This window comes from Ochlerotatus camptorhynchus, unplaced genomic scaffold, assembly GCF_037179485.1.
Source record: "Ochlerotatus camptorhynchus isolate MF236.1 unplaced genomic scaffold, CSIRO-AGI_Acam_v1.1 ptg000422l, whole genome shotgun sequence".
Taxonomy (NCBI): domain Eukaryota; kingdom Metazoa; phylum Arthropoda; class Insecta; order Diptera; family Culicidae; genus Ochlerotatus; species Ochlerotatus camptorhynchus.
The window spans coordinates 249791-277374 of record NW_027040908.1 but is presented as its reverse complement, the minus strand read 5'-3'; the positions used below and the strand labels follow the sequence as shown (position 1 = coordinate 277374).

The window sequence follows — 27584 nt, the reverse complement described above, 5'->3', positions numbered from 1 at the left end:
TTGAACATGTTGCTTTGCTGATTACGGAAACTGCTGCACCACAGTCAATTTCCATTCTAACTTTTGCATTATCAATAATAGCCTGAACTATGCAAGGCTCACTCAAGTGGTTAATGGTGGAAATCATCATGCAAGGGTACATTTCATCATCGTCACTTTCACTGGGACTTTGAATACTCAAACGTTTGAAGTTATAAGTTTCATCGGGAAGTTGCTGTTGATGTTGATGTTGTTGTTCAACCAAGTTTACCGATTGCCTTCTGTTTAACAAAGGACAATTTCGCTTGATATGACCCTTGCGCCTGCAGTGATTGCATACGGTGAGCATGACCATAGTTTCGATTATCTCTGTATTTATTCTGCGAAAAATTGTTGCCATTTGATCGACTGCGCTGATATCTGTCCCAGCTAGGGCTACTGCTTCGACTGCGACTTCTAAATCTAACCGAAAGTCTTCCTCCTCTACTCTCACCTCTGCTGGGTTCTTCGCCTTCTACCCAAACGATGTTTGACAGAGAGTACTCTACCGCCATCGTCCCCCAAAAACCTTGCACGAAGATTTATCAATTCAGTACGCACCACAATCTTCTCTACTTCTTCTAAACTCAGCCCATCTTGCATCAAAAGCTTTTTTCTTTAATTCCTCATCTCTCAATCCCAGGATAATATCTTATCTTTTATTGCCTCATCCTTGTGATTTCCGAAACCACAGCCTTCGGCTAACAACTTCACCCCCAAAATGTAATTTTCAGCAGATTCCTCAATGCCTTGTATCTTATTATGAAATTTATAGCGGCACATCATATTGGATTCTTCCTTGTCAAATCGCTCTCGTAATTTAGTAATCATTTCATTATATTCAATGTTATTCAAATCTCTCCCCGGAAAAATCAATTTAAGTTCATCAAAGATCACGGGACCGCTAAGGGTTATGAAAAGACATCTTTTCATATCATCCAGAACCCTGTTAAGCTGGTACAATAGGTTCATTTTCTCCATGTATTAAGAGAAACTCGTACCCCGAATATATTGTTCTATTGTTCCAATTAGAGACATCGTGAAGCTTAAAAAAGAGAAACACAAACAATAGTAAAATGGAACGACTTACGTGACCTCTGGTATCTTACTCGGATGTTCTTGCTGGCAGTTGCAATCGTCTGTATCAATCCGTTTGTTTGCTCCTACTGACTCCGTTTATTATTGCTGACTCTGTTTAATATCGGTTCACTAATTTTTTTTATATACTCTCTCTTTAGGTGATACTCACACAGACTAGAATAAATCTGTCGCAACTACAGAGAAATTCTAAGTTTGTGAATGATATAGCACTTTTTATCTTCTCGTTCTTAGCACCTTCAGCAAACAATGCTCATCATAGACTTCTCACCGATAGATTACCGGAATTATATACACTTCTCACTTTAGGATTCTGTTAATTTTACTCGTGTACTCTAAGATTTTACAAAATGGCTGTTTTTAAACACGTTATCCGATTTCTGTTGATGTTCTGTTCAAAATGGCGAAATGATAATTACAGATTAGACACCGAACGGCGACCCAAGCACACATTTGAACTTTATATGCTTTAAACAATTTATGCAACGTTCTAAGCCACTTGTACAGTCCTTTTTCGCAGTTTGATTTATCACCATGTGGTCAACTTCTGCTTTTATTTTCAACCACAAAAGGTCTGGTTCAGCAACCTTTGTTTAAAGATCACTAGCCTACAACAAAAGCCTGAACCAAGCTCAGTTACTAGATATTTTCACTAGTCCTCAGCAAATCGCTCAGCATACTGAACATTATGTAGGCAGGTGGAATTATCACTCTCTAAACGCAGCTTCGTTTACCTTTTCCGTTATTCACTATCTAGTTTTCACTTGCTCCACTAATTACCAACTTTTCCTCGGCGTCACTGTAATATGTTCTTTCTTACTTTATTAACACGCGTTTACACTTGAAGTTAAGAGTATACTGAACAACATTCCTTTATTGAGTTCCACTTTTATAGTCTTTCTGCCACTCACTTATACAATGCGTGTTCATTTCTTATATACTAATTTGTTTTCCTCTGTTCGGGACCAAACACTACTGCGACCAGTAAATTGATCTATTGTAGTAAATATATACTAATATAATGGGTCTTTATCATGACTCTTCTCGTGGTATCAGTGGTCCGTGGTCGAATGATCTTCAATATATAACAGTTGAATTGTTACATGAAGCTTGCATATTTTGTTATAATAGCGAAAAATATGGCGATTCAAAAAGCAGAACTGTAACTTGACCCTAGACGATAGAATTTCAGAATGAGACTGATATGCGATTACTTTGCATATGAGACAAGCTGACTTGATGTTGTTTTCACATTTTTAATGAACAAAGTCCGTAGTTTTATCACGATATATGGAAGTAGATGCCAATTGATAGTGGATAGCGTTTGCCCTACCATTCGAATGTTTTACATTGAGACCTATAAAAATAAAAATAAAATATAATTTTTAATGTAATATTTTATTTTACAACAGAATATCATACCGACATATATTAACAAGGTCCAATGTACAATAACGAAATATTGCAGCAAACGTGGAGTTTCAGTTTCTTTGTGGAATTGTTTGTGGGAGCTGAGTTCCATCAGAAATAAGTTATCCACAGCGATTCACTCACCTTCAAGTTTTACGTGCAATTATCTTTAAAGGAATTTCGGCAACATAGACAGAAACGTATTTAGATGCCAGATATGTATTTACTCACATCATTAAACAGACTTGTATTTAATTTTCTACCAACAGCTGAAAATATATTGAAACAGAATGTATCTTATGTGTATTATTATTTGCAAGTATCAGCACTATCACTAATATTGATTTTTTATTAATCATGATGCTAAATTCTGCCCTTAAGTTCAGAAGAAAAAATATTTTATTTTCAGAGATTTTGCCATTGTGTAGCGAACAGTGTTTGTTGCGTTTCGGTCCGACGTGTTATTTCTTCATGAATTCCGTGACTAAGCCAAATAATGTGTAACTTCTTGTACCGTTCCCTGCATAGTCGCAAAGGATTACCACGTCGCAATCCTTGATCTGTTTCACCGTATTCATCCAGGTAAGGTGCAGGAATGAAGCATCCTTTGTTCATACCCAACAGCAATATTTCCGAATCACGAATCCTTAGAAATACGCCGATACCGGCACCGCACGTATGCACATGGTATGTACATGAACCTACCGAATTTTTTTCTAGTTCCTTCTGACAGCAAAATGATTGGGAACATAAGATCTCTCCACAGACTAGACACATTGTGGGATTACGGGAATCATCTCTTACGTTATTTGGGCAAGTGAAAAGGGACACACTGTTGATCAGATCACTATAGTCTTCCGGCAGATCTATCAACTGCCTAATTGGTGGTATTGCCTGAATTATTGGAACAATATCTTCGGATTGTTTGTTTTTTATATTCTGTTTAACGGCTTGCAGTTCTTGATGATTCGCAGTAATTACTGTGGAAATGAACTGACAGTAAATTTCGTTGTTGAAATACGTGTACACATCTGTTTCCAGTCCTAAATACGATGCAAGAGCCTCGAAATGATCGCCGCTAGGAAGTTCTACATCTGTTATCGCATGAAACAGCAAACAAGAGCACCTCAAAAATGTTTGACTCTGTTCTTTTATTGTCTGTGTAAGATGCTGTCCAATCGAATTTGGAATATGTTCAGCATCATGGTGATAAATATTATACTTTTTGAAAATATTGGACAAGTTCTTAGACAATTCATTATCGGATCCAGTAACATTGTCATCAGTGTCCATAGCGTTAGAAAATTTAATTTCATGCGTGACAACTATTCTTACAGCATTCACTAGGAACATCGCAGTCAAAATATCATGATCGATAATATTTCCTTTAGGTATGGTATCTTCTTTATTTGCGCTAAATAATACGCAACGTGTTGCACATATTAGCGATGTCATCATACTGAAGATATCCCACTCCAAGAATGAAGAACCTCTTTTACCATGCAATGTGTCATGAAGATCACACATATAATCAATCAAACCCGGATTGAATCTCTTTATATTGTTTCCTAGCAGTGCGGAAACGCGCACGAACCCACTCAGACAGGATGTGTACCTAGAAAATAAAATAAAAATACTTCAGAAAATGCACATATACAGTATACATAAAAATCAAATACACACCATCTTAGATGGATAAATTAACATGTAGAAATTTCGCAATGACTGTATTTTTACCAACAATTTAGATTTTTTAACCTCATTAAGGTTGCTTTTCCGCGGGTTTCTTTTCAAATGGTTTTGGCATCTGCTAGAGAATTTTTATTCGCTTAGATTTCATCAGACACGCGTTTTAAACACGCTTCACCTCTCTCTTTCGAAAGGATTTGAATATAAAGGTGGAATGTTTCTATTGAAGATGACATCTAAATTAATTTACATAATTTTGCATATTTCTCGCCCAGCCCAAGGCTGAAAGCCTCCCTAATAAAGATAAATTAATTAATTAATTATTTCTCACCATATGTAACGTTGCAAATTGTTGTTTGTAAAATGTGTCGACCATGGATGGATAAATTGGCGTTGACGGCATTGTCGAAAAATTGTCTCTTATAGAAAAGATTGACAGTTTCTTATGGGATATGTGGAATGAAAGGATAGTACGAAGTCCGCCATGTTTCACACACAGTCTGACGTTTGCTTATGGATTTTACCATAAGAATAAAGAGCTACAGAGCGGGAGGGGGGGGGGGGGGGTTGGGGAAGACGAACTGTCAAATCAGCCTACTGATCATTCTTGTATGAAACTGGTTCCAAACGTAAACAAACGCTGTAGGTTTCTTATGGCTTGTTTACGTTTGGAACCAGTTATGCGAGGTAGGCGACGATTGTTCGTATTTGACAGCCACCTCCCCCCCTTGCTACAGAGTCGCCGTCAACGCCAATTAACATGTAAAACGTCAGAGTTGGTTGGAAATGCTAACATGAAGCTTTAGTGTGATAATTTATCAGCTAGAGCATGATCTTTAGAAGAGGGTAGGTGGATAGTTCCGTTAGAGTACGGCAGTATAAAAATTGAATAGAAGTTGAAAATGAGCGAAGGGCCATTAATGCGACAGTATAAAGACGAACGCACATCTTTTGTCTAACCCGTACGATGTACGCGGAGACTTGAAGTAAACTTGAAGTTCAAGTCTCCGCGTACATCGCTATGCGTACATTATTATCATAGTATCGTTATGCGTACATTATTATCACACTAAAGCTTCATGTTAGCATTTCCAACCAACTCTGAAAATTACTAACTTCGCGTATGAAGTAACATAAAACACTTTGAATGTAAAACGTTTTTAAATGACTTTCATAGTCAATTCATTTACTTTTAATCACGAGGTGCCTTGTTAGGCTGTGAACCGTTTGCCGAGTTAAATTTAACTCGCGGTTAAAAGTGACATTTCGAAAGTTGTTTTCTATGTTCGAAAATCCCTGTGCTGTTGATCGATCGGTTTTCGAGAAGAACTTCGCCAAGGTTGTCAAAATTTAACTTCTTGTCTGTCAGAAGTAACCACGCTCGGATAGCAGGGTTAATCGATAACTTTCCATCTGTCAAATTTTAACCAAAAGTTAAAATAATCCACCAAATGGTTCAGAGCCTTACTGTAGCGTACGCGTATCGGTTAAAAAATGTAACGTGTTCGGTAAATGAGCAGAACCCATTCGTTAAACCATCACGAATCGTTCGGTCTTCACGGTAACCAGCGTAAACACATAAATGAGTAAAATAATACACATTTTTAATATCTATATGGAGCTGTCAAAAAATGTGTAAATTTGGAGATCTTAAAATGTGTAAAAAATACACATTTTAAGAATGTAGTACCAGTCAAAAAATGTGTATTTTTATACACATCAATGGGTAAAAAAAACTTCAAACTTCGCTGTATCCTGCCTTGTTTACGCACGCCATTTGTATATATTTCAGTACAACAGGAAAATAAAAGAACTACGGTCCAAGCTGGACAGCGATGGACATACTAGAGGGTAAGTGATTTATACTATTTTCATAGTTAAGTTTTATAAAAAAAAATCATAATCAATGTCCGGTGTCTCGCTTGCTTGCTTCATACTGATTTTTGTTTTTTCTATAATTTGTTTTCCGTGCTGAGCACCAATGCTACGGACGCCAGGGAGGCAGCTCCCACACCTGGATCCCACCTATCGAGCCATCAACTCATGAACCGGCGACCAATGGCTTTATTTCCCTTCCGAAGGATCACGTGATTCCGGCGCCGACTGGGATTGAACCCATTATTGAATCACTACACCACCACCACATCACTACTGATTTTGTTGATGGCATTTCTTTTTTTTTTATTAAATATTATAAATAAAATATTATTGTATTCGAGCAATCTTTATTTTATCATTGACACAAATAAGAAAATTCCGATGTTTATAAAAAACCATGCGCACCCATTATATTTAAGTTCTAGAAAAGATTACTATTTACACATTTTGCTGTAAAAACCGTTCTTGAAAAATATGTAAAAAATACACATCTATTGACGTTTGCTGGGTTTAAACATAAATGTGTAAACGCAGTTTACACATTTTATGAGTAGGCTCCTTTTTTCACGAAATGTGTGAAATTTTACACATTAATGTGTTTACGATGGTTACCGTGTTAGCTAAGAGGAAGAGGTGACAATTGGCTTCTTCCTCTTTTATTTATATCTCTATCTCTATCTTTATCTATCTCTCTCTATCTTACGCACATAAAATTGGCCAATCAGGAGCTGGTTCACGTTTGACAGAGAAGCGGTTCATTTTCACCCCCGTATTGTCACCTCTTCTCTTATAGGGTCTTAGTATACGAATTAGATGTACACTGAAGTCTTTTTTTACACGGTTTTTTTTACGCGGTTTTTTTTTACACGGTTTTTTTTTACACGGTTTTCCACGATTTACACGGTACGTTTTTAACGATTTCTCGACAACGATACAACCTATCGACTTGATTCCAATCACATTATCCGTTTCAAGCTATTTGTAATCGAATGGCATACTTAGAAAAAAATCACAATTTTTGGTGTAAATACAGAAATTTTTAAAATATGTCTATATGGACCATATCATGCTTTAATTACAAATGGCATCAAAATCCGATTTTTTAAAAACATTTAAGCATGCGAAAAATCAAAATCTCGTAGGTTTTTTTTACACGGTTTTTTTTACACGGACCGTATCCCCCGTGTAAAAAAAGACCTGAGTGTATAGAGCTTTTTGACGTTTAATCGGCGCACACTACTGTACCATTTAAAGCGCACGAGTGCGAGCAAGCGGGAAACAGATTAGTGGGAAAACAAACCGTCCATTCATCCATGTGTGCTAGATAGAGAAAGATGATTAAACGTCAAAAAGGTCTATAGTACGAATAAACCCAGAAGTACACTCATAAAATAAATCACATAGCCAGTGGCAAATATCCATGCGAATTTCACATAACTTCTATGTGACCCCATAATTGGAAATTGCACCACTAAATCACATGAACGTTATTCGTCCAATGAAATCTATATGATTTCTCATATAGCATTTCTTATGCTATGTGATATTCAGATAAAAATAATTATTTTTGTTCTACATCCGGCCAGCTATAATACAATTGTTCCGGCTGAGAGTATTTTGTAAGTATGACGTTATTTTAACAACATTGATTGAATATTAAACGTCTCTCTAGCAGTGGTAGCCGGATTGCACTTTCACCTCGCTTCCGGCGGTTTTCCGGATTTGGCTAAGCTTCCAGAAGGCGGAGAGTGGTTGTGCGATAGCCGTTTCAGTTGTCAACAGTCAACAGCTTCCACTTCCCTTGCGCCGGATTTCCTGGATTCAACTAAACCTCCGGCAGCTTTTTGATTTTGGATTGATTTTCAGTGGTCAATAAAAATTGATAAAAACTGTATATTTTTTTATTTGATGATTGAAACAGCTTCTTTTTCCGTTTGGTTCTTCTTCATTGTCAGAAGAATTTTTACACGGAACCGAAAAATTAGCCAAAATTAAGTTCTTTTCACTCATCTCCCATGTTCTGTTCAATAAGCTAATTTTCAGTAAACCGCTTATAGTAGTTTGCATTTGACTACGGCAAAAATAATTACTTACTCAGAGACGGGGAAACGAATCCTCCAGGAAATCGCTCACCAGGAGCTCCCCCGGTGGCCAAGCTCCACCGGAACGGAGCCAGAGAGTGGTATGCTTCCCCCATCTGAGTGGACAAATCCATGGCCAAACAGTTCCGAGCAGGAGACAACTCTACGGCAATGAGATCCTGCCTCACAGAATTACTACAAACATGATACCACAACTACGAACTCCGTTTCACGAACGGCTCTAAGGCAGGAGACAGGGTCGGCTTTGGAGTAACTGATGGACAGACCTCACACTTCTGATTTACCTTTCCGTACGTACCGTAAGATTTGATAAAGAGAAACAAATTGTTGAGATATTGTTAAAAGTCTAACACTGCTTCTAGACAGCAAACTCGGCCTACGGATTCTAAACTCGGCCTAACGTATTGAAACGCAAATGAATTTACTTCGGCCTATCGGATGAAGATAAAGATTGATTCGGTCGGAGCGCTTCATTTGTATTTGAGAATATTGGGTGCAAACATTCATATCACGCGTTCTTATTGACTTCGTTTGGTAGAATTTGAACTAAAGTATCATACCAAACGCATAATTTACCTGTAAACGCTGAAATCATAGATTTATATGATGTTTTCTGCTTGATAGGCCCAAAATGGGCGCTCAGGCCGAAGTAGTTATCCACCCTATCACTATTCCAATAAAAAATATTTTTGAATCAACAAAATGGTTTTTAGAATCAATAAACGGATTATCGACTCTACAAATTTGTAACCTTCATTCTGAACACCATGGACAATGGCAAGCACGTGGAAGCTCTTTATACTGACTTCAGTAAAGCATTTGACCGAATCGACATACCATTACACTGGAGTCGCTTTTTACGCGGTTTTTTTTACACGGTTTTTTTTTACGCGGTTTTTTTTTACGCGGATTTCGGAATTTACGCGGTTTTTTTTACGCGGATTCCGGAATTTACGCGGTTTTTTTTTACGCGGATTTTGGTTTTTTTTTACGCGGATTTCAGAATTTACGCGGTATATCGCTTTTTACGCGTTTTTTTCTTACACGGTCTTTTTTTACTCGGTTTTTTTTTACGCGGATTTCGGAATTTACGCGGTTTTTATTTACGCGGATTCCGGAATTTACGCGGTTTTTTTTTACGCGGGACGTATCACCCGCGTAAAAAGCGACTCCAGTGTATTTGCATTAATCATTAAATTGCAAAAAAATGGGAAGGGAATCTAGACTTCTGAATTGGCTCCAATCATACTTAACGCAACGCAAACAAATAGTTCGTGTTGTGACGGAATTTGAGGAAACCTCCTGCAGCGATCTCGGCTACTATTATCGCCTTTCTTTGAGTTTGCAAAGGCTCTGTCTCTCTTCCCATCTCCAATATGCAAATTGTATCCCCTTTGTATACCCGCTAATTGTTTCCCACTACTATGAGATATATAAGGCAGATAATTGAAATACAGATACAGTTGAATTTGATAACCTAAACAAGTCTCGCGTACTTTATCCATCCGACCCGAAATCGGTAGTTCTCCCGGTGCTTTTTTCTTAGACCTCACAAAATCATATGGTCCTTCGAGCCGGATTTCGCGAAAATTCACGTCGTGAACCGCGCAGTGTCGATCAGCTTGTGTCGCGTGTGTTGGCCTCGTCGCCCGCCAATTTATACGGCCATTAGTGGCACTGCCAATCCGTGACAAAGTGATCGAACTAACTCTTTGTGAGAAGAAAAGGCACCCTAGTCGACCTAGTGTATCTACGTGATTTCCAATAATGGAAAAACTTATCCGTGAGAGAAAATCACTTGATCCACGGATCAAGCGCGTGTCGGAAATGGTGGTAAAACTGGAGCCGAAGCGACTGAAGAAACCGAGGTGCAAACCGAGCTTGAGGTACTCGGTGATATTTGGATAGATGATGAAATGTATGAAGATGCTGTTCAGCAGCAGTGCCGTTTCGAAAAAACCTATATCGGTTTGCAAAGAGAGGATCGTGATACGTGGCTACTATTCATCCTCATCGATAAATTGGACTCTGAAACCAAGCAGCTTTGGTATCAAAAGGTTTCTGATGTGTCCGAAGATGACGTCACCCTAAAGGCTTTCCTCACGTTTATCAATTCACGCAGTTTTGCTTTGCAATCTGCACAGCCTATCAAACAACGAGCCGTTGCTACCTACAAGCCTCCTTTGAAACCACAATATAAGGGAGCAACAGCATTCGTCGCCACCAATACATCTCCAAACTGCGACGTCTGTGCCAAATCGCCCCATCCACTCTATCTGTGTGGTAAGTTCATCCAGAGGAAAGACTCTACGGTCAGCTCTCAAAACCTTTGCAGCAATTGCCTGAAGAAGCATGCAGGTGAAACATGCAGATCTGGAAACTGTCGGAAATGTGGCTTACTACACCACACCCTTCTGCACGCTGCATTAGTGCCTCCAAACTATCAACAAGATCCATCAACATCGTATGCTGTTCACACTAGCAGTGGTCCGGCCACCCAATCTCTGATTTCGGCCCTCGACTCCACTGATAAGTTCGACGCATCCAATGTTCTGCTAGCCACCGTGTCCATTAATGTGTTAGATAAACACGGACGACCGCACGCTTGCCGCGCTGTTCTCGATTGCGCTTCTCAAGTGAGTTTCATCAGCAAGAGTCTTTGCAACGAACTTGGTCTCGACTTGTTGGAAGCAGATATTGACCTTGAAGGCATCTCATCTCCTCCCGCGCATGCAGACAAATGCGTGCAACTCATCGTAGCATCCCGATGCACGGACTATCGCACAACAGTCCCATGCATGGTGCTCGATAAAATCACAAAAACGCTTCCTGTCAAACCAGCGAACATCGACGGTTGGCCCATCCCGGGTTCAATCACCCTGGCCGATCCACTATTCCACCGCCCCGGTAAGATCAACGTACTACTTGGTATCGAACTTTTCTTCCAGCTGCTCGAGCCTGGAAAAATCTCCCTCAGTTCTGACGACCAACTTCCCACCTTGCAAAACACCAAGTTAGGGTGGGTGGTTGCTGGTCGCTATCGAGGTAAAACGGTTTCATCACACACGATGGTTTCAACGTGTTTATTATCTACCTCCGATGATAGCCTTAGCCAACAGTTGCGTCGTTTCTGGGAGTTGGAGGAATATGCTACATCTGTACCCCATTTCAGCGAGGAGGAAAAACGTTGCGAAGATCACTTCCACAAGCATACTGTTCGAGACGACAACGGGAAATACATTGTGCGTTTGCCGTTTCGGCACTCTCCGAGTCTACTTGGTGATTCCAGACAAATGGCTGAAAAGCGTTTGAGTCACATCGAGCGAAAATTGCAACGAAACCCTCACCTCAAGCAAGAGTACCATGCCTTTCTCCGCGAGTACTGTGAAACTGGACACATGACACTCACCGATTATCCAGCTCCGAGAGGTGCCATCTACCTGCCTCACCATTGTGTGGTAAAGGAATCTAGTTCCACCACGAAATTCCGCGTCGTGTTTGATGCCTCCGCGAAGACCACCAGTGGCATATCCCTTAATGATGTGCTCATGGCCGGCCCAGTGCTACAGGACTCAATAGTCAACATTCTTCTCCGGTTTCGCTTTCCGGTAGTTGTGTTTACTGGCGAAATAAAACAAATGTACCGGATGATCAAACTCGCTGATAGCGATTTTCTGTGGATCCTTTGGCGATGGTCAAACGACAGCCCCGTGTGTGAATATCGACTAAACACCGTTACATATGGGACAAAGAGCGCTTCATATTTGGCCACGAAATGCTTGCAGCATCTGTTAGAGTCACACAGGCAGCAGTATCCGACGGCGGTTGGGAAGGCAGAGAAGGGCATCTACGTGGACGATGTTTTGGTGGGCGCTGACTCCGAAGAAGAAGCGATTGACAACGATCTTCGCCTCAGGTGGCTTCCACCTGCGGAAGTGGGCGTCAAACAGCACTGCGGTTCTTGAGGATGTCCCAGCAGAAGACATAGAAATGCAATTACCAATCGAGCTCAACGATACCCGCACCATCAAGGCCCTTGGCATCCACTGGCAGCCGTGCAGCGACGTGCTCCAGTTCTCAAACGCTACGAACAAGATCTTTCAGCCCACACAGCGGACCATGCTTTCGCAAATCGCCAGCATCTTCGATCCAATTGGATTACTGGCTCCGATCGTCATCAAAGCGAAGATGGTTTTGCAAGAGTTGTGGGAGCTGAAGGTGGACTGGGACGAAACACCCCCCGGTGAGTTAGTTCAAAATTGGTTGATATTTGTGCGAAGCCTTTCCGATCTCAACTCATTACAGGTACCCCGTCGAGTGATCGGCATGCGAAACGCATCTCGCATCTATCTGCACGGCTACAGTGATGCATCCGAGCGAGCCATGGGTGCGTGCGTCTACATTAGGGTTGCTGACGAATGCGGCAACACATCATCGCATTTGCTTTGTGCGAAATCCAAGACAGCACCTATCGGCAATGGACGAACAACGTTGCCCCGCTTGGAGCTGTGTGCGGCGGTGATTCTAGCTCGACTGATGGCGAACGTAATGACAGCAATCTCATTGCCCTTCCACGAAATAAGGGCTCATTCGGATTCCACGGTAGCATTGGCATGGATCTACGGTGGTGCTTCGAGGTGGAAAACGTTTGTCGCCAACCGGGTGGCAGAGATCACAACTCTCCTCCCTGCAATCAACTGGCAGCACGTAGATACACATCACAACCCGACCGATTTAATTTCACGTGGTGCTCTGCCAGAACAAATAATCAACAATCCTCTCTGGTGGCATGGTCCAAGCTGGAGTGGGACAACCAACACTCAGGAAACTCTACCCATCTCGACACTCGATGTCACCCAACAGCGGCAAGTGGAAAGAGAACAACGGTCGGCTGCAGTGGCGTATCTAGCTGTTTATGAAAACCTCTTTCTCGATGGTATGCTAACAAGGTACTATCCGAATCTTCAAATTCTTCTGCGCATCACGGCGCGTATGCTGCGCTTTCGTTACCGAGAGCTCAGGACAACAAATCGTCTAGCCCCACAAGAAATCGTTAACGCCATGAAAGTTTACGTACGACATGTCCAGAGTCAGCACTACTGGAAGGAGATCAACCAACTGGAAAACAACCGTGAAGTCAATAATAGCAGCTCGCTTCGTCAATTGAAACCGTTTCTGGATGAAAACCATCTCCTCAGGGTGGGCGGTAGGCTGCAGCTGTCGGATTTCAACTACGATACGAAGCATCCCATCTTGTTGCCTCGTCACTAGGCTCTCACCGCACTCATTCTCCACCACGAGCAGCTTCACTGTGGTCCACAGTCATTACTGGCAGCTGTGCGACGTCGTTTTTGGATTGTTCGCGGAACGAGTGCTGCCCGGAAGATTTGCCGAGCTTGCGTCGAATGTGTTCGTGTGAGACCAGTACCACTACGTCAGCTGATGGGTCAGCTACCTGCAGATCGCCTGGAACCGAATCCGCCTTTCTCCATCACCGGAATTGACTATGCTGGACCAATCAACATCATCAATCGACGAATGCGTGGCGCTGTACCTAGCAAGGGTTACATCGCACTGTTTATTTGTTTTTCGACCCGAGCCGTGCATATTGAAGCAGTGTCCGATCTCAGCACTTCTGCATTCATTGCTGCTTTCACCCGCTTTAGTAGCCGATATGGATTGCCGAGCAGAATCTACTCCGACAACGCTACTAACCTTCGGGGAGCAGCAAGAAAATACCGTGAACTATACTAACAAATCAACGCAACCGAACTGGGCGACAAAGTAGCAGACTTCTTTTCCGACAAGGGTATTGAGTGGATGTTCACTCCTGCTCGATCACCACAACACGGTGGACTTTGGGAGGCAGGCGTGAAGGTGGTGAAAGCATTCTTGGGCAAACTCGGGGGTGATGCTCGTTTCACGTTTGAGGAATTGAGTACTGTTCTCGCACAAGTGGCGGCCTGCATGAACTCACGGCCGATTTCTCCACTCTCCGATGATCCCAACGACCCTCAACCTCTCACGCCGGCACATTTTCTCATCGGAACGCCGTATCGGATCGCTGAACAGGTGGGAGTACGTTCAACGAGTCGCGCAACAGTTCCGAGCTCGGTGGCAGACCGAATATGTTTAGCTCTTCAACGTATGACAAAGTGGCAACGTCCAGCACCGAAGGTTTCGGTTGGAGACTTTGTGTTGTTGGTCGCTGACAACGAAAAACCAAAGCAGTGGCCGATGGGCCGCATCGTCGACACTTTCCCTGGATCCGATGGCTACGTTAGGGTGGTGGCTATTAGAACCTCAAATGGTATCGTGCGGCGTGATGTTCGACGAATCCGACGGATCCCTTTGGAAGACGACGAGTACGTGCCAGGACGGAATGGAGCTTAAAATTTCTTGGCGTAATTTGGTGGGCGGTTTATGTTGTGACGGAATTTGAGGAAACCTCCTGCAGCGATCTCGGCTACTATTATCACCTTTCTTTGAGTTTGCAAAGGCTCTGTCTCTCTTCCCATCTCCAATATGCAAATTGTATCCCCTTTGTATATCTCTCTATCTACGATGCAAAAAGATTGTGTTTTGCTGTGGCTAGCTGCGCGCACGCTGAGTAGATAGAAAGAAGATTGATGACGATTCTGAAGATTTCCTGCAAAAAATTGATGAACGATGCAAGCAGATGCGACAAATGAAAGAAGATTGTTCGAAGATTGATTCGCTAATGTGAGATTTGTTGACCATCTAAACTTGAGATTTAGATGTGTCACCCCCCTCGGAGTTCCTGCACTTTTGGCGATTATGAGTTCTCATTCGCCGTGTACACTACACCAGTGCTACACCGCAAAAACGAAAACGACATAAGAATGAACCTCTCACGTCACCCGAGTCGGCTGTCGGAATAGAGTGAGAAGAGTCATGTGACTGCGAGGTGACAATTGTCGTCTCACCTCATTCGCCACGCAGAATAACCCTAACAGTGTTGCCCTCAAAACAGTTACTTGATCATCAATCTCTTAAACAATTAATAACTATTTGATTTGATGTTTGGCTGAAAACCAATATTGCGCAAAGTTGTAGCTGAGAAAATTTTCCATAAGAATAGCTATAGAAATTTATAACGGTGCAATATGGAAGAAGGATAGAAGACTACGAAGAAAAAGTTTGGTTTCCTTATAGTAATTTCCATATAAACTTCAAAAGGTTTGTGTCCAGTCAGTTTCTTACCAAATCAGCTCAAATCTTGGGAGGCACCCGATTTGGAACCGCTTGAGCACTGTGGAGCGAAAATGTCAAATTTTGCATCAGTCTAGTAGGTATATTCGGCCAATCTGGTAAAATAATTCGTTATTTGAGTAAACTCTATATGTGACTAGTATCCAAAGGTACACTATGGATATTGGGTTCTTCATAATTTTTTTTTCCAATTTAAAGAACCCAATTGTCGATCTAAATACTACTTTGAAATTGCGAGACCGTCAAAACAGGTGGGAAACGCTGATTTCTGCTCGCGGTTTCCGCTGGAGCAATCGGTTCCGAAAAACCTGGACGTAGGGTATATAAAAAGCTTGAACTTTTCCGAAGCATTTCCTCTGGATCATACTTGCTAGAGAATCTTTAAAAGATTCTTGCTTGGCAGAAGCAAAGCGATTAATTGAAAACTAGTGGCATGACAAAGTTAGCAACTCATTAAAGGTTTTGTTTTCGCTGAGGACGAACCTTGAAGTTGTTCAAAATTGCATTCTATACCAGGACAGAGTAATCATACCGACAACCGTGAGAGAGAAAGTACTCAAACTGCTGCATGTTTACCACTTTGGCATCGTAAAAATGAAGCAGCGTGAAACCGTATATTGGTCAGGAATTAGCACCAACATTGAAAACTTGCATACAATCATGTGAGGCGTGCATCAAGATGGGAAAAGTCTCTGCAAAACCCATCCTTACAAGGTTACTAACTTCGAGACCTTCCAGCCGTGGAAGTAGAGATCATGTTACATGGAACAGACGCAAAACGAGTAATTAGTTCGTTAGTCACTCTATTTGCTAAGTTCGGCGTTCCCGATGTGATGGTTATAGATGAAGGTCCACCTTTTAACTTGAGGGAATTTTCATTATTCTTGGAGAAACATGGAGTGAAGGTCATGAAAAGTCTTCCTTACAATCCAAGCAGCAAAGGTCAAACGGAACCCCTAGTCAGGGTAGTCAAGCACGTCTTCAAAAAGTACTTGCTTGATCCAAAACTTCGACAATTAGATTTGACTAGTAAAATTAATTATTTCTTGATCAATTATCGAAATCAAATTGCCATCAAAGAAGGAGTACTACCTTCATATAAAATGTTATCCTTTAAACCTAAAATTGTGTAGTTGAAGATGCTAATTTCAAATAACAGACTGTAGTGGTAATTTTTATACAATAGATGGACGATGACAGGAGCACATATCGTGGTAGGGGTAAACAATAGTTGCAATTTGCAAACCTACGACTGGATGCCTTCCTTCAAATAACAACTGAAGTGCGGTAAAAATCGGTAGAACTGTTTCAAACACACAGTTGGTACTTGAGCGGGTCGGTTTTCATCTCTTTTTGCCAGTGGTGGCGGGGGGGACACCCCTCACCATCCCTCTCCAAAGGGGGAGTTTGGTAAAGAGAGATGAAAAAACCGATTTGTACCTTCCTTAAAAGTTGTCCTAGCTCGCTCTTCTAATATCTATATACAATCTTCACACTGCCGTACTCTAACGGAACTATCAACTCTATGCTTTCATCTACTCCATCTATCGTATAAAAATTATCACTACAGTCTGTTATTTGAAATTAGCATCTTCAACTATGTAAATCGTTGACTTCACGTAGAAGTAATACTAAAAACATATAGTCAAACTAAAATTGTGGTCAGGAAGTATAAGACGTATTTCTTGTGTTCTCTAAGTTTTTGACCAAAGAAAGAAGACAAAATCCAAGGATATTAAACCCAAGCCATCGAAACTTCCTCGAAGTACTAAGGCTGCAAAATGCGTGTCGATTGACATGGCTGGTTATAGATAATGCGATGATAAATCGTTGCGATTAAGCCACCAAACAAAAAAAAAAACAAAAGGTATGGATATCTACTTTTATGTGGAATAAGTAGAAGTCCGATTGAACATGTGCCAGCCGGAACAAAAAAACCCGGAAAAGTCCCGAGTAAAATGCGTGTCGATTCATGTTAACGTGACTGGTTCTCGGCAATTTAATACCAAATTTTAGTATTGAGCCACTTTTTGAAAGGTATGACTATCTACTTTCGAACGGAACAGACATTGGACCTGTGGATGACCAGTCGGCACGGGAAAACCCAAGAGATGTGGTGGGTTTGCGGAAAATCAGCTTCACAAGGTGGTCAATTCCTGAAAGTAGACCTAGAGATCCGCGATTTTTTTTCTAAATTGCATATAATCATAAGCCTAGAGGAAATATGCCACACCATATCGATTCTGCTACCGGGTGGCCAGGAAACGATCCTTTGGATATCCGGAATCACAGGCAAAATGGTCAGGTCCTGAAAGTAGACCTACAGATTCACAATTTTTTTTTGCTGAATTGCATACAATCGTGAGTATAACGGAAATAAGGTATGCGCACAGCAAAATCTAGCCAAATAAGGCTCATGCTCATAGTTGGTCATATACGTGTATCCGCGGCAAGGGGTCGTCCATTAATTATGTCACACATTTAGGGGGGAGGGGTGTTTTGAAAACTATGACGAGCCATACAAAAAAAATAAGGTTCATACAAAAAATGTGACCAAGGGGGGGGAGGGGGTGTTTAAAATGGGCAAAATTTGCGTGACATAATTAATGGACCATCCCCAATAGAATGGCGAAAAATCATCATGCAAACAATACTCTGAAGAGACTATCACATCATGTATCCGAATTATAAAAGCAAGAAAATCGGTTTATGCCGGATGCAAAGAATTCGGGTCATCTCCACCATAGGGTAGGCGGCTAATGGCAACAACAAATTAAGCCTGGACCGCACTCGGCTTTAACAACAGAAGAAGAACCGTGGCTTTTCTGTTACACGTGAAGCACTGATCTTACCCTGGATGGGATGACGAATGCACAAAGTTGTATCTTGAGAAATCCGATGTCTTTAAAGATTATCGTAGACATGAAAGTTCTGAGCTTTTTGAAAAGTATTTAAAGCTTGAAAAAAAGCTTAAAAACTTACAAAAAGCAAAGAAACGAAATAACTGGCGTACTTTTATCGAGGGAATTTCTAGAGAAACCTCGATGGCTACGGTTTGGAAAAAGGTTCACTATATGAAGATGAGCGTCCAATGAGAGGGAAGAATACTCCTCCCAATGGATATTCGACTTCGCTAAAAAGGTTTGTCTAGACTCTGTACCAGCAAAACCAACATTTATGGAATTCAATATAGTTCCACCAGCATGGATACAGGTTAAAGTAATAGCTATTCAAAAACTTGGGAAACCGCGTCAGATCACAATTCTTACAGTCCGATCATGACATCCGGCTACAAAATGGTGAGTGACAATCTGGAAGGAGCGATCCTAGCTCCGGTCCTCACAAGTTCCTACCTCACGCCTCCACGAGTCATATGAAAGACTACCAGCTGAAACATGGACACAGCTGGTTGGCGTAGCCTGGGCAATGTTGTCAATCCGACAATAGCAGAGTGAGGAGGTGCGACGTGAACACTGGCGCGGTAACCATAGCACGGTGATAGAGGAAATGCTTCGCCAACCCGAGCGTCTGTTCACCATGGAGGTGCGGCTCATACAGCGTCTGACTGGCATCCAGCGGCTGAATAAGAAATGCTCTTCCCCGGAAGATACACCTAAGATGGCAGCCCCATCATGGCGGATAGGAGACCTTAGACCAACCACCTACTGTCTCTGAAACCTTTACAATTGTTACAGAAACCAACAGAGAAAGACATCGAACTGATATAACGGCAACGACTTTTAGCGCAAAACAACGGACACGACTGACCTGGGCCCAGGTCAAGGTAAAAGCGAGCAGCCGCCCAGGATGGAAGTCTTTCACGTTGGCCCTTTGCACCGCTGATGGTGCACAGGACCCTTAAGTAAGTAAGTAAGATCATGATAACATACCTAAGGAAATTATTAGAAAAAATGATTTACTTTCAAATACGCAGTTTCGTTTCCGAAAGAGTAAAGAAACAAACGATTGTCTAGCGATGCTTTCATCTGATATTCAACTGGACTGTGCGCAACCAAGGAGCAGTATTTTTGGATATTAAGGGCGCATTTGATTCTGTTTCCATAGACATACTATCAGACAATTTGCACAGTAGTGGAGTACCCGGTATTTTGAATAATTTCTTGTATAATTTACTGTCAGAAAAACAAATGACCTTTTTCTAGGTCAACTGGCAACTTCTAGAATTAGCTACATTGGCTTATTACCCCAAGGTTCATGTTTAAGTCCTTACTTTATAATTTCTATGTCATGAATATTGATAACTGCTTCGATAATCGATGCACTCGCCAATATACATTTTACATAATTATTCAACATGACATGTGAGCACAGCTGTGTTAAAATGTGTAATGAAATCATGTTTATCGGAAAAGTTGAAAACATGTATTTTTATACTTTAACTATTTTGTTTGTATTACTTCATGCGTGAAGTTAACGATTTACATAGTTGAAGATGCAAGTGGTGGGGGGACGCCCCTCACCATCCCTCTCCAACTGAGGAGCTTGGTAAAGAGAGTTAATTAACCCGAAGCGTACCTTCCTCAAAGTTGTCTTTGCTCGCTTTCTGCTCTCTATATACAATTTTCACAATGCCGTAATCTCAACTCTATACTTCCATCTCCTCATATATCGTAATCTCTAGAACAGTATAAAAATGCAGTTTGACTATTAAGCACTTTTCTGTTAGAAACGAATGTAAATTAATAATCATTATCCTTTTTTTTCCAAATGAATTCGAAGTTCTAGCAATAAATCAGCTTCGCTTACTATTACAGTGTGACTGTTTTCAATGATCAACCTCAGTATAACCAATGAGGCGAATAATGGAACTATATGGATATAATACCCTAAATAAGCAAAATTATCTTTATTCAGCTTTATACATCAATCCTTTACACTTTATACTTTTATCTCAATAATAAGACTTTAAGCTTCACTTATTGGTATGATATATGGAGTCTTACAAATTAATGAAAACGATTGATCTAATTAATTGATGAAAGAATAAAAACAATGATTTCGACTGACAAATTATACACACTAAGATTATTTTACCAAAATCTTAACAGCTAAACGTTCGGTGATTTTTCACAGATAGGGTTTTTCATCTAATTTCCGTCCTGCTAAGCACAACCCACGCTTTACCTCTCTTTTCTGAACAAGTTTAAACAAGAAATTGAATATTTCGGTCAAAGATGACTTCTTAATTTAATCACCTTTCCATACGTACCATTGGATTTGATAAAGAGTCACAAATTATTTAAAACCTAATACTGCTTCTGGATTCTAAATTCGTTCTACGAATTTTAATTCCGTTCTAACGCATTGAAACTCCATTAGATTTTCTACGTCCTACGGATAAAAGTTGAAAAGGGGGATTTGCTAGGAGCGCTTCTTTTGTTTTGAAAACAATCAACGTAAATATTCATACAATGCGCTCTAGCAGGATTTATGATGTGCATGGTGAAATCAATGAAATTATTGATCTTTTCTGATCGATAGAACGTAAATGGGCGATTACGACGAAGTAGTGCTCTAACCTATTCGTTGAAAAATTTAAAGGAAAACTGTGAAAAATCACCGAACTGTTTACCGAGCGTTTAGCTGTTGAGATTTCGGTAAAATTTCACAGATTTCAGTAAAATAATCTTAGTCTGTAGCCATAATTGGTGCATATATCCTATATAAATGTGCTCATTTTAACTTTTCAGTGCAAATTTGATTCAATATGAACTGTTCAAAAATAATTACAAATTTTCATAAATTTTATATATTTTATTTTATTTTCTTTTCAAAGCGGTCAATTACAACCCAAACCAATAGGGCCATTACTCGTATTCATCGGACGTGTGCTCTTTCTGCTCTGCTTAACTTAGTTAAATATTGTCACGAAAATGAGTGTAGTTCGTAAAAACACACTTGTTGTTGACTTCAGTGTCCTCCAGTTCTCGTCCCAGTGCGGGAAAAGTGCAAAAAATCTTCGAGAACAATATTAAGCTTCAATATACGTTAGATGCATTCAGTTTCATAACGTCCGAAATTGTGTTTTTATTGAGATGATGTTGCCTTGCGCTATAAAAAGACGCACAACTATAAACACGCGGTTCTCTGTGCGAAGAGTGAGTTCAAAATCCCGGTATATGTGGATTGTGAAGCAGTGACCGTTCGAGTACATGACCTTCCTCTGGCATGGCCACTAGGATAGGTCATCATGATCATTTTTTCAGGACAATTTTTTTTTTGGTTCCATGTGAAGTCCCAAACAACTGTGCAAAATTTAGGGACGATTGGGACCCGGCTTTCCGCATTGGATTTGAAATTTGTTTGTAAATTAGTATGGGAAAACCTACTTTTTTGCATCTTTATTACTAGGGACCACAATTTTTTTTTTTTTCTTTATTAAAGAGATTTTCAGCCTTATTAGAGATGAACTAGCCTAAGGCTAAAAATCTCTTTAATAAAGCCTTAAAAAAAAACTTTCAGCCTTTGGCTGGTTCGTCTCTGGGAATCCCAGATGGGGAATCCCCTATTTGAGGGGGGTGGGAATTCCAGAGGGAAATTACCCTAACAACATAGTTTGGATCCCAGAGGGGATTTCCGGAAAAGGGCGTGGGGCCCTAGAAACAGAGTTTTTAGCTACGGAGTTTTTAATTAAGGTGGCCCTGGAAGGGAACCTCCGAGGGTGGGGATCCGAAAGGGGTCCCTTAGTTGCTTAGTGGCTGTCTTAATACTGTCATTTTGTTGGAGAATTCCGTTTTCGTTGCGTTGGTCTGTATAGTTGCTGATGTGGGTGGTTAGTTGTGAGATTCTGGTTCCGAGTATGATCTGGTATGGTGGTGATGATGATGATGGTAAGTTAGGTGATCAGATTAGATCGAACAGCTCAGCTTCCCGCAGGAAAGCTAAAAGGGCTGTAATTCTGGTAGAATCGTTACCGAGGGCATCGCTGATGCTTCCCGGGATGTCGTAGCGGGTTCTTGGTGCTTCGTATTTCGGACAGTGGCAGATAATGTGATCCACCGTTTGAGGAATTCGGCATAGATCACAGATCCTATGGAAAGGTCCGTCTCTCTTGTAGTTGTGGGAGATGTTTGTATGATGTGTTCGAAGTCGGGATACTATGACCTGCTCTCGAAGTATCGGTGGGTCCGCCCACCTGGAGATGTCTCTTTTAATTTTTCTGATGGCATGGGTTTCACTGGCCGCCCAATCGCGAGCCCAACCTTCGTTGGTGATTTTTGATACCCATTTTTTGAGGTCCGGACCAGGTACAATTCACGTGTACTTGGCCATACAACGACCTGAGTTGGTTAGTTGGCCCGCTTTTACGTTACCATGAACCCCGCAGTGTCCAGGTATCTACACAAAGACTGTGTTGTTTGGCGCGTGTTTCTGTAAAGCCTGGATCCAAGGGTGTTTGCTCGTATCGGATTCCAGTGCGGCTACCACACTAGCGGAGTCGGTGAAGATGGATATTGGTCGGTCGTCGGGAATGGTAGCTGCAATGAAGGTGGCAATGGCTTCCGCAGAGAAAATGGAGCACTGATCCGGGAGTCTATGGCATTCCGCGAGGTTTGGACCGAAAATCCCGATTCCTACCTTTCCCTGGGCTACCGAGCCATCCGAGTACCGAATGGTGTATCCTCCGTATTTCCGGTTCTGGAGTTCGAGTACCACTTGTGCCACCGCTGAAGGATTGGCACCAGCTCTGAATTGGTGTTTGATTGTGTGGTCGGTTAGAATCTTCGGCTTGTTCCAACCCCTCGCTCCGACCCAGTAAACCTTGGATATTGGGGGGAGAGTCGGGTTGGATGTTTCCCTGAGTGAATTGTTCGCCTCCGTGAGGAGGGAATCTTCCTTGTCGTCTCCTGATGTCTGCTGGTAAAGTCCGATGGCTCGTTGGCAGATAGTTTTGGAGATGAAGCGATCAAAGGGGAGCAGTCCTCCTTCGATGCAAGCAGCTATTCCGGGGGTACCTGGCAAAAGACCCGAACAGATTCGGAGAGATTGTTGATAGACCGGCGCTAACTTTTCGATCAATCGGGGCTTGGCAAGGAACGTAGCTTCGATTCCGTAGGTTAGGCGTGAGTTGATGATTACTTTCGCCACGTTCAGTCGGGATCTTCGGTTGGCATTTGGATGTCGTCCCGCTAGAGTTTTGAGCAGGTTCATACGCTGTTTGCATCCGTTTTTGACATCGTTGAAGTGTGTGTCGAAGGTGAGATGTCGGTCAAAGCAGACCCCGAGGATTCGGATCGTTTTCCGAAACGGAATGAGGTCTTCTTTGATGCAGACTTTGGTGCTGAGGACTTGGTGTTTTATCGGACAGATGTGGGTGAATCCACTCTTAGTAGCGGATAGCTGGAAGCCGGCCGACGAGGTCCATGCCGATACGTAGGTGACGGCCTGAATAAGCTTTCTTCAGGGACCACAATTTTGCACAAACCACGCACCTAAATACGTTAAAGTATAGCCCAGGAAGTGCCTAACAACTTTGCTCAAGAATTTATTGTGCTAGAATGCCCCTAAAAAAAGCTATCGCTGTTCAAAGATCAATGTTTCGAATTAAATGCCAAAAATCCCTTTTTCTGCCAACACAGCCGGTGTACCAATGAAAGTCATACTCCAAATTCGAAGTTGATTATTCTATCGTTTTGGTATGTTCAGATGAAATATTAAAAAAAAAATAGATCTATGGGGTTTCTTGTTCATATCAATAGAAGTAAAGTTTAAAACTGAAATAACTTCGGAATTTTTCATTTTATCGATTTGGTATGTTCAGATGAATGATGGGCCTCCCTTAGCTCAGTCGGTAAAGGCGCAGCTACAAACCAAGACCATGCTGGAGGTGGCTGTTCGATTCCCGGTCCGGTCTAGGAATTTTTCGCGTTGGAAAATGTCTCGACTTCCCTGGGCATAAAAGTATGATTGGACTTGCTACACAATTATACCAATGCAAAAAATGGTACAGGCATCGAAAGCTCTCAATTGGGTTCTTTAAGGGTATTGAGGTAAATGCATATTCGTAATCTGCATTAAAAATGGAACCCAAACCCAAAATTTCATCAATTTTGGTACACTGGAACTATTTTAAATAAGTACGATTACATTTGCAAAAATCACCTTATTACCGCCCCTCGATGTCACTTTGTATGGGAGCGAGCTGTCAGTTTGTTAGTTTAGTGTCAAACAGTGAAGTTATTATTTTGCTTTAAATCTTGATTTAAAAATCGAGATGAAAGTGAGTGGGTTCGAAAAAAATATCGCTGTGCTCCGAAAACGAAGCTTTTTCAGATGATGTATAAAAAACGATACATTGTTCAAAATTAAAGAACCCAATTAATATCTGTGGAAGTGCATCTAGAACACTAAGTTGAGAGCACGCAATAAGCTAATATGCGATATGCAATAAGCTAGAAATGCAAAGAAGAAGAAGAAGAAGATGAATGATTCAAAAACAATTTTTCATAGGCATATAAAGAGATGAAGGGGGTACTAACTATACCTCCGCCCCCTCACCCATATAAATGGAGGTAAGGCTTCAAACTGCAATAACTTCGGTGTTTCTGATCTTATATATATATATAATTAATTAATATATTATTAGTATATTATTAACCTCGCCCCCCTCTCCAACTACACATATGAGATAGAGCAATTGTTTTGAATAATACCAGATAAGAAACTCCGATATTATTTTAGTTTGGAATCTGACTTCCATCGGTACATCGGCAGAAAAAGGGATTTTTGGTGTTTAATTCAAACCATAAATATTTGAATAGCTATAACTTTTTTTAGATACATTCTAGCACCGTCCTTCTTTGGCAAAGTTGTTAGGCACTTCCTGGACTATATTTGAACATGATTAGTTGCACGGTTCTTGCAAAATTGTGGTCTCTAGGGATACAAATGCAAAAAAGTTGGTTTTCCCATACTAATTTCCATTGAAATTTTAAACGCAATGCGGAAAGCCGAGTTACAACCAATCGTCCCCAAATTTTGCACAGTTATTTCGGACTCCAAACGGAACTAAAGAAGGGTTGTTCTCGATTGGTGCGGTAAAGTTTGCGTTTTTTTTATAACGATGACCCACTCTAATGGCCACAATCCACTTATGAACCACATGGCAAAGTACGGGACGGTGATTTCCAGTCGACATGAGAAATGGAAGCACTATTTCCCAGGATTCCTGAGCGGTGTTCGAGTTTTGCGAATGCCACTCGAAAGCGCCATTCCATCATACATCACGGTCGACAACGAAACAACGTTGGTAACAACAAGCAACCAAAAACGTGCCGCCATTGTGGCCGAGCAGCACATCCCAAACAGAAATGTTTGGATGTAGCCTCATCGAATAATAGCACCGCTGCAGCAGCTCCACCAACCGAGGGGGTATTCAGTCTCGCTGAATTCCCATCGATGGATATCGAACAAAACCAGCCAATAATATCGGGTCATTCATCTACTGCTTTCACGTGGTTCTCAGCAGAAGAACATCAGCGAAACACCGACAATCAAACCGATGATCATCACACTTCAAACGTTGAAAGCAACGACGAAAACTCTAGCACCAGCGCACCAAACGCAACAAAGGATTTCATTGAAAATACCAACAAACGCCGGCTGTCGAAGCACAAGGAGAACGAAAAAAAGAAAGTTCGTGCTGATCAGTGCATCCAGAAGACTGGTCAGCAAACGGATCGTTTAGATGAAAATAATGCAACTTATCAAATAGGGGATAATAAGCAGGGTTGCTTCCACTCACTTGCTATAAGAAAATATTTTTCGATATTTTGCAATCAGTAAAAGTTATAATGGTCTGTTGTACTTTTAAGTAACAGGAAGAAGGTGTAAAGTATGCGTTTTAGTCATAAAACCTGTCAATTTCGGTTTCAGTGCGTCACAATCAGCGATCTTATGATTCGTGAGCGTTCACTCTGAGTGAGCGCTCACGAGTCGTAAAATCGCTGATTGTGATGCACTGAAAGCAATATTGACAGATTTTATTTGTCAAACATATACTTCATGACCTCTTCTTGTAACTTACAAGTACTAATTAACATTATACTATTTCATGATTTCATAATTCCGAAAAACATCTTTTTATAGCAAGTGAGTGGAAGCAACCCTGATAATAAGTTTTATTTGAAAAATAAAAGCGGGAAGAGATCTAATTGTAAAAAATGGTCATCGGCCTAAGCAATGCCTAATAGGCGAGGGGGCCTTATAAATAAACGCCATGAAAAAACCCAAACCAATTAACATAGCTGTATGTATGTTAGACCTGTTCATTTTAAACGAAATGTTCGGAATGTAACGGGTCAACCGTGATTACTGTTCGTCATGTTAATTTGAACTTTTGTGCAAATTTTCAGCAAAATCGGTGTTGATTTAGAGGTGCTTCTAGTTAATTTTATGTTTTCAAGGTAATTTACGGCTTATAATATTTGTATCTCGAGACTGAAACAACGAAAGCTGCTGTAACAACTTTCATAGCAAAGCTTAGTGTGTTATCTACCAACTTTGTAACCAAAGGTTGACTATTCGAAGTGATTTTATTGAAGTTTGACTTAGTTTCATGCTCGAAGATATCTTAAAAAGTGAAGAATTTTAAAGTATTTGTTCTACGAATTTTCCACCCATATGATATAAAAATGTGTAGTATACGGCATAATGATCCTCATATTGTTCTAGAAGTTTCGTTCCAACATAGTTTTCGTGTATATTTCATAGATTGAGAGATAAAAATCTGAAAAGAGGCCGTTTAGCTAAAATTCACAAGACAACAGAACCAATAAAAGTCAATTAGATTGACAGAACATAGTTGCATTGCTTTTCAATGACGACCGATGACTGTTTCATTGATATATGATTTTTTCATAAATATGAATCATCAGTAGACGTGTTTTTTATCAAAGGCAGTGACACTTACAGCAATTTATAAAATAACGAACATTTTGAATGGCTCGAGTGACACTTGCCTTTGATAAAAAACACGTCTACTGAGGATTCATATTTATGAAAAAATCATATATCAATGAAACAGTCATCGGTCGTCATTGAAAAGCAATGCAACTATGTTCTGTCAATCTAATTGACTTTTATTGGTTCTGTTGTCTTGTGAATTTTAGCTAAACGGCCTCTTTTCTGATTTTT

At 40.9% G+C, this 27584-nt stretch overlaps 1 protein-coding gene across 2 annotated transcripts in view; it reads right to left on the bottom strand.

The window, feature by feature from the left end:
• Positions 1 to 2571: 2571 nt before the first annotated feature.
• Positions 2572 to 27584, bottom strand: part of Ubr1 (Ubr1 ubiquitin ligase) — a 156138-nt gene continuing 131125 nt past the window's right edge. For both annotated transcript variants that reach the window (XM_065233846.1, XM_065233848.1), the window contains one exon: positions 2572 to 4141. In XM_065233846.1, the coding sequence (XP_065089918.1) occupies positions 2932 to 4141 (1210 nt within the window). In that variant the 3' untranslated portion in view covers positions 2572 to 2931. The remainder of the gene's footprint in view (positions 4142 to 27584) is intronic.